Here is a 14,036-nt window from a genome sequence, read left to right on the forward strand (position 1 = left end):
AGGAGTATCACCAATGGGGACATTCTTCCCCTTCTTTTGCCCCTTCCCTGCTGCTCTTGATTGATCCATGAATGTTGTAAAAAAATAAAGAAAAAATGCACTAGCATGTAAACAAAATGGATAGACAAACTGCTGTAGCAAAAATGGAAAAAAATGGAAGCAAAATGCACTTACCAGTGGCTTGAATCACCTCCAAAACGCTCCTAAACTATTTGTTACTTGCTCCCACACACCCATAGCAAGAGAGAGACACACGAATGAGGAAAAAGTAGCCTAAATCCGGATTAAAAAGATCAAGTCACCTTCTTGCCTTTTTCCCACTCTTATGCGAGACTTATTAGTTTGGGATCAAACCGTCCATATCTTGGCCTTCCACCCGAGAATATGGAGACTCATGTCACATGATATGACTAGCTCCCTAGTGAAAGGATGGAGATTGCTCCCGAGCCTAAGAAGGTCTTCGGTAAGCTCGAGTGCTTGCCTACACTTGCATGCCTACACTTGATATATTGCTCTTCCTTAATTGCCTTTATTCCTTACCTCCATTCCCTTCCATCCATGTGGGCCATGCTTCTCTTGGCCCTTGGCCTTTGATGAAGATGAACTGATATACTGGCATTCTCTTCCAACTCCGTATCCTAACTCACGGCAAACTATCTCTAGATGGCAAAGTGAAAAGTGGAATTGAAAACCATCCTAGCGTGAATGAAACTATGTGTATGGCGCCTGATCTATCCTCAACGGATGCCTCATATATAATGCATGGCCCATCAAGTTGAGGTAGGAAAGTTCTGCAGCGTAGTGATGTCAAGTTATAGGCCCCATAAACTCATGAAACTGGTCCGTTATAAACTCCTTTATCAACCGATACTTTAGGATATGATCATAAACTGGGAGTTCGAATCGCTAAAGAAGCCCCTCTACAATATGTATCGCTTTGGTGAACCCATGACATGCTTTTCTAGAGGGACACGTGTTCCGAAATCAGGACATGCGAATCCCATGTGTTTGGACACGCTTGAGCCATGAATCAAACACGTGTCCCAGAGAATTGTGTCCGACACGTGGGATTTGGGACACGAGGGGGAGGGTGAATCCGGTTTCTTAATTTGCAGATTTCTTTCATTTCTAAATTTCAAATATTTCTAGCCACCATGCCTCCAAAAGCCAAGGACACTACATGGGCTCATTGTGATGTGATTGATGGGAAAATTATATGAAAATTTTGCAATAAATCTATTGGGAGGGAGGTATTCTCAGGTTGAAACAACACTTGGCTGAGATAAGAGGGCAAGTAAATCCATGTGATGCACGGAAGGAATTGATAGGTGTTATTAGGGCATAATACCTTGCCAAGTTTGAGAAGTTTGAGGAGAATGAGGCTAGGGAAAAGACTATCCAAGAATAAATTGCAAGGAAGAAGGAAATTTTACAAGCTATGAAAGATGGTGGGTATGATGATTTTGAGATTCAAGACTCCTCTTCTATCCCTTCTAGCAATGACCTCTTTCACTATGTTCTTCCTGCCCTTGGGTCTTATCATCAAGGCCAACAATCTAAAGGAAAAAAGAGGATGAACATCGAGAGTTATTTCTCAATCTCTGCCACCACTATCTCTGCTAATACCACTTCCTCCCAACAAAGTCTAACTCAATGTCAACCCACTTTGGATGACCATTGGAAAAAAGCAATGCAACGAATCTTCTTTTCAATACATTGCAAGATGGTGGTATGACGCAAATATCCCAGTTAATGCTGCCCTCTCACCTTATTACCAAGCTACGTGGGACTCTGTTATAGATGCAGGAAAGGGCTTCAAAGGCCCTAGTGTGCATGACTTGAGGGGTGCTCTTTTGCAAAAAGAGATTTGTTCCATTGATGAGTATTTGGCTGAGTATAGAGAGTCACAAGTCAAAACAAGATGTTCCATCATGTTAGATGGATGGACCGATGGAAAGAACCGCACTATCATTAATTTCCTTGTTTCTTGCCCTCAAGGAACCATGTTTTTGAGATTAGTTGATGCATTAGTTAAGGTGAAGGATGCAAACCTTCTATCTGAGCTTTTGGATGAGATTATTCACGCAGTGGGTGAGCAAAATGTTGTGAAAGTCATCAGAGATGATGCCCGAAACTATGTTCTTGCTGGAAAGATGCTAGAGTCTAAATATAAGACCATATTTTGGACTCCATGTGCTGCACATTACATAGACCTCATGCTTGAGGACATAGGCAAAGTGTAGTGGGTGAAAAACACTGTAGAGCATTCCAAGTGCATCACAAAATACATCTACAACCACTCATGATTATTGAGCCTAATGAGGAAAAACACTGGGGGCAAAGAGCTTGTTGGACCCGCAATTACGATATTTGCAATCTTGGTGGGCTCGTAGACAAGATGGCAAAGACACCAAAAAGAAAGTTTTTGACAATTGTTTTTGGAAAAAGTTTGCAGAGATTGTGAAAATTACCGAGCCCTTTGTTAAGGTGCTATGGATGGTGGATGGGGAAAAGTTGGCCATGGGCTACATCTATGAGGCTATTGATCAGGAAAAGGAGCAGATACAAGCAAGTTACAAGGATAAATTAGCTAAATATGGGCGTATTTGGGAGATCATTGATAATAGATGGAACAATCAACTCCATAGTATTTTTTGAACCCAAAGTATCATTATAAAGCTCGATTAGGAGATGTGCAGGTTGGGGAGGTTAGAGATGGGTTGTATGATTGCTTGGAGTGCATGGTCCCTAACCATTCCAACCAATTGGAAATACATAAACAACTTACTCCTTTCAGAATGGCAGTGGGTACCTTTGGCAAAAACTTGGCAAAAATGGCAAGAGATGTGGATCAACCATGTAAGCAATTCCAATATGTTTTTCTTTTAAAGTTTAATTGTTTACAAATTTACAATTCAAACTGTAGTCTGTCTGTAAATACTTGTAAATAAGTAATGAAATGAACTAGGTTACTAATTAATGTCTTTTTCTTTGCAGCACATTGGTGGGAGTCATTTGGTGGCCAATTTCCTCAATTGGAAAAGTTTGCAGTTAGAGTCCTTAGCCAAACTTTGTAGTGCTTTAGGTTGTGAGCGCAATTGGTCTGTTTTTGAGTGCATGCACATGAAGAATATAAACCGTTTGGAACAAAAAAAGTTAAATGATCTTGTCTTCATGTAATACAACCTTCGACTAAGGCGCAACCAGTTGATGAACAAAAGACTTGATCTAGATCCCATTGTGTTCGACGATATTGATCCAACATCAGAATGGGTGGAGGGGACTAAACCAACTGAGTTTGATGTTGATTTTGATTTTGACTTGGAGTTGGGGGGGGTTGATCCCAATGCAGATCTGGTAGAGCCATTAGAACCATAATTAGTAGCCGGATCAAGCAAAGGCAACCAATAGAAGACACTAGTCATGCAACTTGACCAACTCGTGCTTCCATTAGGCCTAGTTCTATTGTTATTGGTGCTACTACTGAGGTTGCAGATGAGGCTGAGGCATCCTCAGTCTTTGATCCAAATGATGTATATGTAGCCCCTGTTGATGATCCTGTGTCTAGTAGTGGTGATGAGTTTGATCATGATGAGGAATGATCATGTTGATCATTGGTATGTACCTGTAGACTTGTAGTCTTGTAGTAGGCCAATGGTCCCATAGCTTGTAGCATTGTTTTTGGACTTTATAGCAATTTAGAGCCTCATTGCTTATGTATTTTGTCGATGATATGTATTGCACTCGGTGCCATTTTGATATATTCACCCTTACATGGTATATAGATGAGCAAACTTTACATATTTTGTCTCTATTGGTTTGGAATCATGGATTTAAATCTTAAAAAAAGTTTTTTTTTTCATTAAAAAATAATTATTTCATTTATTTTTTTAAAAAACGGTTCATTGAGATCTGACCAGTCCCGGTTTGAAACCCAGTTTATTAGGTGGATCAGTTCGGTCACCGGTTCCTGTTTTGAGATTCTAGACTAGGAGATTCACAAGAATATGAACATATGCCCATGCATGTATGGTCTAGTGGCAAGTTACTAGGTCATTGAACTTTTATTGATGCAGAGAACCAAGTTTAAAACCTCCTGAGTGGGTGCATGCTAGTCTAAGTGCAAGCCTTGTGTGATTTTTGATCTCATAGAAATGCTCCTCATAGCACGACTGCTTTGCCAATGGGAAATTGTAGGCAATATTTTTAAAAAAACAAGTATACAAACATATATATGAATTATGAATCCTTATTATTGTAATATATTCAAAATTGGTCTATATTTTACCTGAATATTTAGCTATGTTTTTAGATTGGCTCATATAATCCAAATTCTAAATTGTCTGCTAATATTTTTTAGTGTTTGTTGCAGATTTTGGGTTTTGGAGATCACTTAAAAGCATTGACCAGTTGCAAATATGGTATTGAAATTTTCCCCCATTGTAGCATGTTTCCTTCTTGTCACATGCTTTTGGTCATTGTATCACTTCTGTTGTAAAACAAAATGATATAAGAGGATTACTATGCTTTGATTTTGAGTGTACATGGCAATATGAAAAAATTGCAAATGAAATTTCAATCAGAAAAAAAACATACGATCATACATTTTTTTCATGGAAAACCTCGCAGGGAAAGCCAAGGGATGCTTTTACACATTTGTAGATGGCATCCCTTGTAAATCTATCGGTGTTGGCACCTGCTGGCACAGAACTAACCAATTGCCTAACAACATTGGCGACCACTGGTTGAGCTCTAACCCCTTGGGATTTTTTTTAAGAAACATCTCATTTCCCCTCAAGCACTTAAGCAAAAGCAAGATTTCTGGTACCTTATCAGCCTTATTGGGCTCACGAGAGGCCAAATGTGACAAGAAGGATTTGAACCTGGGTGGGAGATGGTAACTTCTCTCAACCAGCAAACTAGACCCAGTTGACTTTGAAATTATATGGAAATGTTTTGTCCCACCCTCAAGCACTTAAATGAGAGTGAGATTGCTATTACCTTTCCAGCCTCAATCATTCCATGAGGGAAAACATGTCACAAGCAGTATTTGAACTTGGATGGGGAGGATAACAACTTCCCCTGTTAACCACCCAATTTAGATCTAATTGACCACATATTTTCATTCTTATCTACTAGCGTGGCAGGGTGAAATGTATTGTTTCTAAAATAATCAAGCAATCCCAAGTGTATAGTAAGGAATCATTAGCAATCAATATCTTATTTTTTCTTTATAACAACACAAGAGTTGCTGTTGCCTGTAAATCAAGTAATCATACATATATGCAGATGGCTGTAAATTGGTTATCATGTTAAGGTTTCTTTTTTTGTCCTAAGGGGACTGATCCCTTTTCTTTCTGGACTGACTCCAGCGCTTCATTATCATTCCTTTCACATTGCAGTGAGATAGACAGCCACATCTAACATAGTTTTGGTCTTGGCACAATAATTAAACAGTTAGATCCATGCACATTAAAAGCTGCTACAAACATTCTGAAATTCTTGAATAGCGTTGATTCTGAAAAAACTCAGCAACAAATGCAGAATGCCGTGGTTTGGTCTGCGGCTGCTCAAACTCCCTGAAACAGGTTTCCTTCATTCATCACTTGATTTTTCACTGTTGCTCTTCCTGTTCTGTATCAGAGCTTCCTGAGGCTCTATCCTCTCTTATCAAAATTTCTTGATTCATGGAAAAGGTCATTTGGAATAGGAGTAAATTCTGCGCTTCCATGGTCATCCGCAGTTCGGAGTTTGAGAGATCCATCTGGGATAGTGGCTGCTTCGTTGGCCATTTTATCAGCTTATTCCTTTGTATTTTCTTAGAACATGAAGGGACTGCAAAGATAAGGATTACAGGAGTCCAAGCCATCTCTGAATTACCCTGTCAACTTTTGAGTTCTTTATGGCATGATGACCTTGAAGTGCTGAGATTATTACCTTTGAGTCCCCAATACACTTTATATCTCCACCTATGAATTCTGGGAGAATTTCCAGCCTCTTTAAAGCTGCCATTGATTCTGCCATACTGTTTGTGTTGTTATCTATATTTTAAGCATATATGCACACAACCCCTCCTTTGAAATCATAAATCACTCCTCCGAACCAGAATGATTTCTTGCTGATGCTCCATTAAACATAAGTATGTGCTTCCTCTGAGGTTTTATCCATGCTGCTGTATCACTGTTGGGAGGTTCCCTACTTGACAAGCAATTGCAAAGGAGGGTTATGTTTTTCTGATTCTTGACCAAATCTGGAATACACCATGTTTCAAATCAACTTCTTTCTCTATCCTCATAGGAATTAGAGTGACTCTTTAATCTTACCTTGGAGATTTGATGCTATTATTTCTATGATCATGGCTACAGTGAACTTTTTAACTTGTTCAACTGATTTCATTTCATCATTGAATAAAATGTCATTTTGATTAACCCAGATTTCTGAGGAAATAAATCTGGACATCAAGTTACAGATTGCTTTGATCAGGTGTTGTTTTGAAGGGAGCCTGGGTACATCTTATTCCATTCATTGTAGATCTGATCCAGAGACAGTGCCCGAGTGGATACTGGAGCCCCAACATCAATTAGATTAAGTTCCAAACAACCACAGAAAACTTGCATTTGAGTAAGTGATGAAAGGAAGATTCAGCTTCAGATTTGCACAGAACACATCATGGTGGTTTCCGATGCCTTGTCTAGAAATATTTTAGTAGTTGGAACTTGTAACTTTTTTGTGGGCGAGAGTCAAATAGAAAAAGTTGACCTTGGGAATCAAAAAGTTAAGTCAGACATTGCTCCATGTCAATGAGGTGGTTGATGTGGTGATTCATTGCCCTAAAAGCACTATGTAGTCTTCTTGAACTGGGTAGTTATTTGTTATAGATCCCCATGAGAAACAATCCTCATCATTTCTATCAGAGGGGTCTTCACATTTTAATTGGGGGATTATCTCATACCATGTATTGAGCAAATGATGGGGGATGTTAGCAGGACATTTCCACCTTTCCATATCAGGCGGAGCCTTTCCTCCATTTGGAAATATCAGAGATAGTTCAAATGTTCCTTCTACCAAGCCATATTCTCAACAGTTTCAGGATGGATTATTTGGGACCGAGGAGTGTTCGCCAGATTGAATTTGTCCACAGGTGAATATCTTGGCCATTGTCTGGGGTCCAATAGGCACCAGATTTGATCAAAGGGACAACTTTTTGCCAAAGATCTACATATTTGGGATCCTTCACGTCTAGGTGCATGACTTAAGATTTTATGTCTGTTTATATTATTGAAGTATTTCCTGGCAATGATTTCTGGAACAGCAGTTAATTCACTGCTAAAGTAGAACCTAATCCAACACAAAGGCAGCACATCTAATTTAATAACATGAACTAATTTTAGAACTACTCTTACTCTGGCACGTACATGCCTACAGCATGCATGTGCATGTGCATGTTTACTCTACCTTGCTGTCCATTTAATCTGCGGCTGCACCTCATTGATGTTGCTGTTGTCCATACTGAAGGCACCTCTGATGCTGTGCACAGACCCCGAGGATAGGGTATATAGTCGCCTGCTATCTCATCTGACACATGTCATCTCTGCTGGAGGGAAAACACTGACTGAGAAATCACAAGTGAAAAGCTAACATGAAGTTGGCTTTTTGTGAACAAGAAGCTTTTAAAAGAAGAAAGTGTGGACAATAAGGATTATATACGATATTCCAAGAGAATTTGAGGTCCAACAAACACTCATTCAATGAAAACATGCGCAAGCATCAGTCATTTTTCACTTCTTTGGCTGTAAAATTTATAGAAACAGTTAGAGTTGAATTAGTGGCTGGCGTCATTACATTCCCATATATTATGTTATAATTTCTTGTAGCACATAGATGTAGAAGAACAAAGAGAGGCTGATTGAGCCTTGATATATTTCTTTTTTATTATTTATTGTTATGACAGCCTTGACCCTTTACTATCAGAATGATGATGGATGTAATTATATGATCATGTCAGTTTGTAATTTCATTTTTAGGTGATATTGATGATTTTACAATGACAAATGTAATGGCTGTCCTAATTTGAATACCAATTTGAAATTTGTGTAATTGTCAATTGGATCATGGATGATGTTGATTTAATTATGCCGATAGGCATGTGTATTTTGGAATAGGGCTTCGAGAATTTAAATTTAATTATCAATAATTACTAGGTGGATGGAAGGATTTAACCTCCACAGAATATTCTAGAATATTTTTAGTAGTAGTCACAGATCAGAGGTTGAGATTTATTTCAAAATTAGTTATGCCCTTTCTGCCATTTAATTAAATTGATTGATTAAAAGAATGTCATATAAACATGAGCTATGGTTTTTGGGAATGTGGTATTAGTAAGCCATAGCATTGGCCCATGGTATTGTAACAAAGCCTATTTACAGGTTAAGAATCTCCATGGTAAAGTGGTGGTGAATCTCTATGGTTAAAAATCTTGTTATATGTTTTTGCAAATGTATATATGTTTCACTTGTATATTAATTCTTTTTATAATTAATAAATAAAGTTATAATTTAGTTAATTTTTATGATTTTTAAAAATCTTGGTAATGTGAAATGTGACATGAAGTAAATGCTTTGGTGCCTATCATTGTTTACCAGCCATTTAATTTATATGGCTGTGCTAGTTGTATATACTATAGATTTGTGATTAATTGTGCCTAAAAATCTCTATTGTTTTTATATTTTGATTTTTTATATATTTAACACATGGGGTCCTTTGAAATTTGAGGGTTCTCTCCACACATCCCTCAGAGACATCCCCACATCCCTGAAACTTGGTTGAACATTGGATAGATGAAGAGAACTGTTTACATTCCCACATCTACGGAACTTGGTTGAACATTGGGTAGATGAAGAGAACTGTTCAATTTAAACAAAGTGAACATCCTCGAAATGGATCTCAGCAAAATTTTCTTGATTGTTAATGCAAAAGTGCTCACAAAGTTGTTATGTAATTTGTTAAGTCAAAAATACTTGAAATACAGGAATGCTCCAGTGATCTTCACACACTTTGCTAATCAATAACTATACCTGTCGTGAATAAATTAACTTTGAGGGGGCTATTTGGTTCCTGAAAGGAAATTGGAGATCTTCTTGTCTATTTGGAGTAGCATGATTATAATTTCATTTTAATATCAGTGGCTTTTCTAAATCTGTGTTATTATTCTTGCCAGAACTATCTCATTGGAGCGTTTAAGCCACCTTGTATAATATCTATCACCTTTTCTGATGGGAAAACTCGTAAGCAGGTATGTGGCTTAAATGGTCGATTGTTTTGACTTGTGATACTCATGTAGCAGTACATGTTGCACTTGGAGACTTGTCTCTTTCTTCTAGTGATATTTTAATTCCACGGCTTCACTCCAGTGTGTGTGTATAGAATCTTTTGTATGGAAGGCTATCTGGTAACTGTTTTAAACATTGACTCCAATTTTAAATCAACATTCTATTCAAACTTGTCATAGAATAATAGAATTTTGCTGTTTGATGAAGGTTGAAAAGGAGAAGTTGCTATTATGCGTATGATTTCTTGAAATATGTTGTCTTGTGTTGTTCTTTTGTCTTTCTTGTGATATTTGGTATGTGAGATTTGCAAGCTCTCTTAGTAGACAACCTATGTACTAGGTATTTGGAATCACATCTCAGTTTAGAAACATCTTCTTGGATTTTTGAGACCATCTAGGGTCACTTCTTGATGGTTGGGGACACATAATGGATTAGGTTTCCGATCTAGCTTATCAGGTTTGTGGGTCCTTATATTGCGTAGCTTCTAGAGGGTCAATTATTTATTTTAATTTTGGTTACTTACTGTTATTTTCTGAAGTCGAAGGATATGCCGTTTATCATGTACAAAATCACCATGCTGGTCCTAGTTGTTACATTCAACAATATTGCATGGTTGATTATTTCATCCACTTTACATATGATAGTGCAAAACACCCTGAAGGGAAAGCATACATTATAAAATTTATTACACTGCTAATCCAAATCGTTAGTCGCCAAAATATACAAATTTTGGCGATGTATATATTATATAATGGTGAATATAGCAAACGACACTAGGTGTGATATGTGTATGAAAACAATACATAAATATCGAGGTTTTATATGGCCTCTAGAGTACAAAAACATCATGCTACAATAAATAACTACATATATTCAAAATCTTCCCGTACACCATGATCGTCATCATCGATATTGCAGTCCTCTGTCTCCATTGGGCTTTGTTGCAATTCTTCAGGGACATGAGTGCTTGGTGCTACTTGAGGATTCAGGTCCATCCACCTAAGTTGTCATCCTCAATGTCTGCTGGCACATAAGGTTTTGGTGTGAGGGGGAGGGGCACCCCTTTTTTTATTTTTCCTTTTCTTTTCATTTCTGATTTGCCCCTCAAACTGCCATGTGGGTAGGTTGCAATAATGGGGGATGTTAGGGTGAACTAGTCTGGTCTGGCCAGTCCAATAACTATGGCGAAGACATGTGCTATTAAGGAAGATTTGAGGAAGGCTGATGAACTATTGTTACCATTCTTGCCAAGGACTTTCATGCAAACTCCATCCTGGTACAAGAAGGATTCATATTTTGTGAAGTTGCATGATACGAGGAAATATGTACATGTTTCTGAAATGGAAACTCACTGGAAACATCACCCCCACAAATTTGGAAATGAGGAAACATGATCTATATATATATACTTGGAAAAAAATCACTATGAATAAATAGGCAAGAACATTTAAATGACAAACTCATATTGGGATCCTCATCATGTTGAAGAATCTAGGGCACATGTAGATAATGAGATTCTTCTTGCATGATAACTATTTGTGAGTTATTTAACTCTACTTCATAGCACAATATTCACTTGTTATTATTATTAGAGTGTGTCTTCTTAGTTCATCAAATAGCTACCAAAAAACAAAGAGACAAGAACACACGATGTTGGCTTTGGAGAAGAAAACCCGCACAAAAATTCTTCTTATAGAGATTCCAATTGACGAATACCAAGACCATGACCCTTGACCTATTGGGCCACTCCAAGACCAAGACACCAATCCCTTTCTTTGACACTGCGCAGATCATCATCATTGCTGCACCATCACCGAGGTCTTTATCAACGAGATCTTCATATTGAGATATGTATAGGAGAACTGCATGTAGATCCACTAATATCATGATAGTTTCATCATAGCTGTTCCTTCATCGAGATCATAACCTTTGTGACTATGTCTTCATCATGAACGATATCATGACTGTCATAGGATTATGACTGCACTTCAATGTATGCCGAGATAGTGTGTCACTATGAGATCCTTCCATCTTAATTATGCCAAGACTGTGTGTGCTATTGTAGGATACCTGTGACAACACTGAAATTTTCACTGAGAATGAGACTGTGTTCTCTTGGCACCTAGTCACTGTTATGCCGAGAATACCTCATTGTATTACCCATCCGAGAACCATAGTGATACCTTTCCATCCGAAATACTGAACAACTGCCTTGATCCGAGATTCCTGTACCTCCTGTACCCTTCCGATGTTCTGTGCCTCTGCCATCATTCGAAGTTTCAGAGAAGTCCAAGTTTTCTGTGCTTCCTGTGGTGAATTTAGTTGCGTATATATAGTTGTCTGTCCATGTACTCAAGCCGACATGACAGTGTGAACATTGTGTCCTTTTATTGAGCCGACATGACTGTCCTTTAGTTATTTAATTCAATTTGAGGCCGACATGGCTGCATTTCTCATTGTTTTGCTTGCTGCCTTCTTCAAGAGGATTGTGCTTGTCTTGGAGGGCTGATCTAGACACTAGGTTGACTCATATACATTACATATGTGCTCAAGAAGAGCTCTTAAATTTTCTTTTGACTCTTTGACTTCCCTATAGCACTTCAATATGTGCTAGACCTATGCAATGAGCAAGAAACTCATTGTTATAATTTACAAAAGTAATATTTCTTTTCTTTTACAAGTACAAAGATCAAAATTACATTTATGAAGACCAAACCTGGTTACATTTTCTTCAACACTCCCTCTTAACTAGGGAGGTATTCATAATGGTACTTGGTCATTCTCAATTTGAAGAATTTCTCATAAGAAGAATAAGATTGGTAACCCATCTGTATAGCATCATAGTAACCAACATTGTTTCCATAGAAAGGCCTTGACTGACAGCTCTATCTCTCATTAGATCAGAGCACAATGTTGGGGAGACTAATGATTATAGCCACCTTCATCATTGTATCTCAAGATACATACCCACTCGGGTGTTCATTGAGTATGACCTTCTAGGACTATTCTTATCTTGGGTTCCCAACCCTCAAAGAATATCGTTCCTCTTGCCTACTCTTATCTTGGATGCCCTACACATCCTCAAAGAGCATCGAATGCCAAATGATTACCCAATCCTCCATTCTTTCTTCATAGATGAAGACAAGAATGTTGTGTCTATCTCTCTCTCTCTCTCTCTCAATTAGGGAGGATATGCCCATTCTTGTAAAGGAATGTACCCAAGTTCTCTTTGACTAGGAAATTGTCCAAGCTCCCTCTTAATTAGGGACTTGTCAGAGCTTCGTCTTAACTAGGGATTCTCCTTTTCATCAACAACTTCTTCTTCGTGGGTCTTTCAGCTGCTTGATCAATTTTTTTCCTTGATGTCATGAAATTCAGTAGAGCTTATTCCTTGTAGGGAATTAGCCATCCATCACTTTTCTTCTTGGTTTGTCATGTCATTCCTTTCTTCATGGAAAGTGACCTTCTTGATACATATCTGGAACCTTCGTCATATGGCTACTTCTTCCTCATCATGTTTCTTTCAGGGATTTCCATCCACCACATGAATGCTAGTTGTACTTGTACTTACAACTCTTGTTCCAGTAGCCCTGCATGAACTCATCCAAATATTATTCAAGAAATCAAAACATAACATTAAATCAAATAGACCTTATGAGATGGTTATTCATCATGACATTTTCCTATAGGTATCAACATCCTGCATACATGTTGACACATCTCCCAAAATATCCATTGTCAAGGGTCTTCATCTTTTTCAGACTTCCATCAGAGTCTTCATATCTTTTCGGGAGATTTCCTAGTCAAATCTTCTTGGTCTTTTGGATGTTGATTGCCTTCATCATGGTTGCATATCTCACGATCTCTTCCTTCCTCACACATTCCATTCCCAAGAGCTTTCAATCAGAGTTTCTTAATTGTAGTCAACCACCTCATACTTCATATGAGGACATATTATGTTGATTTCATCTAGTGTGATTTATGCCTTCCTGCATCCTTTCAGAGGAGGAGATCCTTTTTCTCTTGATCATGCTTCTCAAGATAGAAGTAGTGATCCATGTTACCTGCAACCATACGACATGACTTTATAATATTAAATACAAGCATACATACCTCATTTTACCTTTAGGTCATCTAGGCTTCTTCCAACAGCTTCCTTGATTGAAAATATCTTCAATCCCTTGATCTGCTTCATTTCTCATGTCATCATACCATCATCTCATGAATTCCATAAGTTGGATTTCCTGATGAAACACTTGCTTCCTCTCTAGATTAGTGAACCCTCCGTTGAGGATTCCATCAGAGAATCTTGAGGATCTTGCATATCCCCATCTGGAAAATGTTTCCTTTTTGACTTGATGTATGATGAGCCTTGTCCTGGATGACTTATTCCTTTCCTTTAATGTCCAATGAGGTTCCCAAGAGCTATATCCTTCATGTTTGATTGTCATGGATTTTGTCCTTCATGATTCCCATGGTGATGTCACAAGCTCTTGTTTCTAATGCTTCCATGATGCCACGATACATCTTATTATCATGGTCATATTTGTAACAAAAGATTTAGGAGCTTATGATAGGATCCTTTTGTGAGGGATATCATCTCAATCATAGTAGAGATTTGTTACTCCCTCTTTCCTTTGTCCTTTTCTTCAACTTCCTCCATCCTTCCGGCGATATGAGTTTTCTTTCCATAATCTTTCCATAGCA

At 38.0% G+C, this 14,036-nt stretch overlaps 1 protein-coding gene across 1 annotated transcript in view; it reads left to right on the top strand.

The window, feature by feature from the left end:
- The window catches only part of LOC149239699 (vacuolar protein sorting-associated protein 26B), a 227,820-nt gene that overhangs the window by 53,307 nt on the left and 160,477 nt on the right, over positions 1-14,036 (top strand). The window contains exons 3-4 of the mRNA XM_089373493.1: positions 4,373-4,421; positions 9,218-9,292. Coding sequence (XP_089229619.1) covers positions 4,419-4,421; positions 9,218-9,292 — 78 coding nt within the window. The 5' untranslated portion in view covers positions 4,373-4,418. The remainder of the gene's footprint in view (positions 1-4,372; positions 4,422-9,217; positions 9,293-14,036) is intronic.

Source organism: Pinus tabuliformis, chromosome 8 (assembly GCF_031772625.1).
Source record: "Pinus tabuliformis cultivar Carrire ecotype Pingquan chromosome 8, CPIR1, whole genome shotgun sequence".
In the NCBI taxonomy this organism is placed as follows: domain Eukaryota; kingdom Viridiplantae; phylum Streptophyta; class Pinopsida; order Pinales; family Pinaceae; genus Pinus; species Pinus tabuliformis.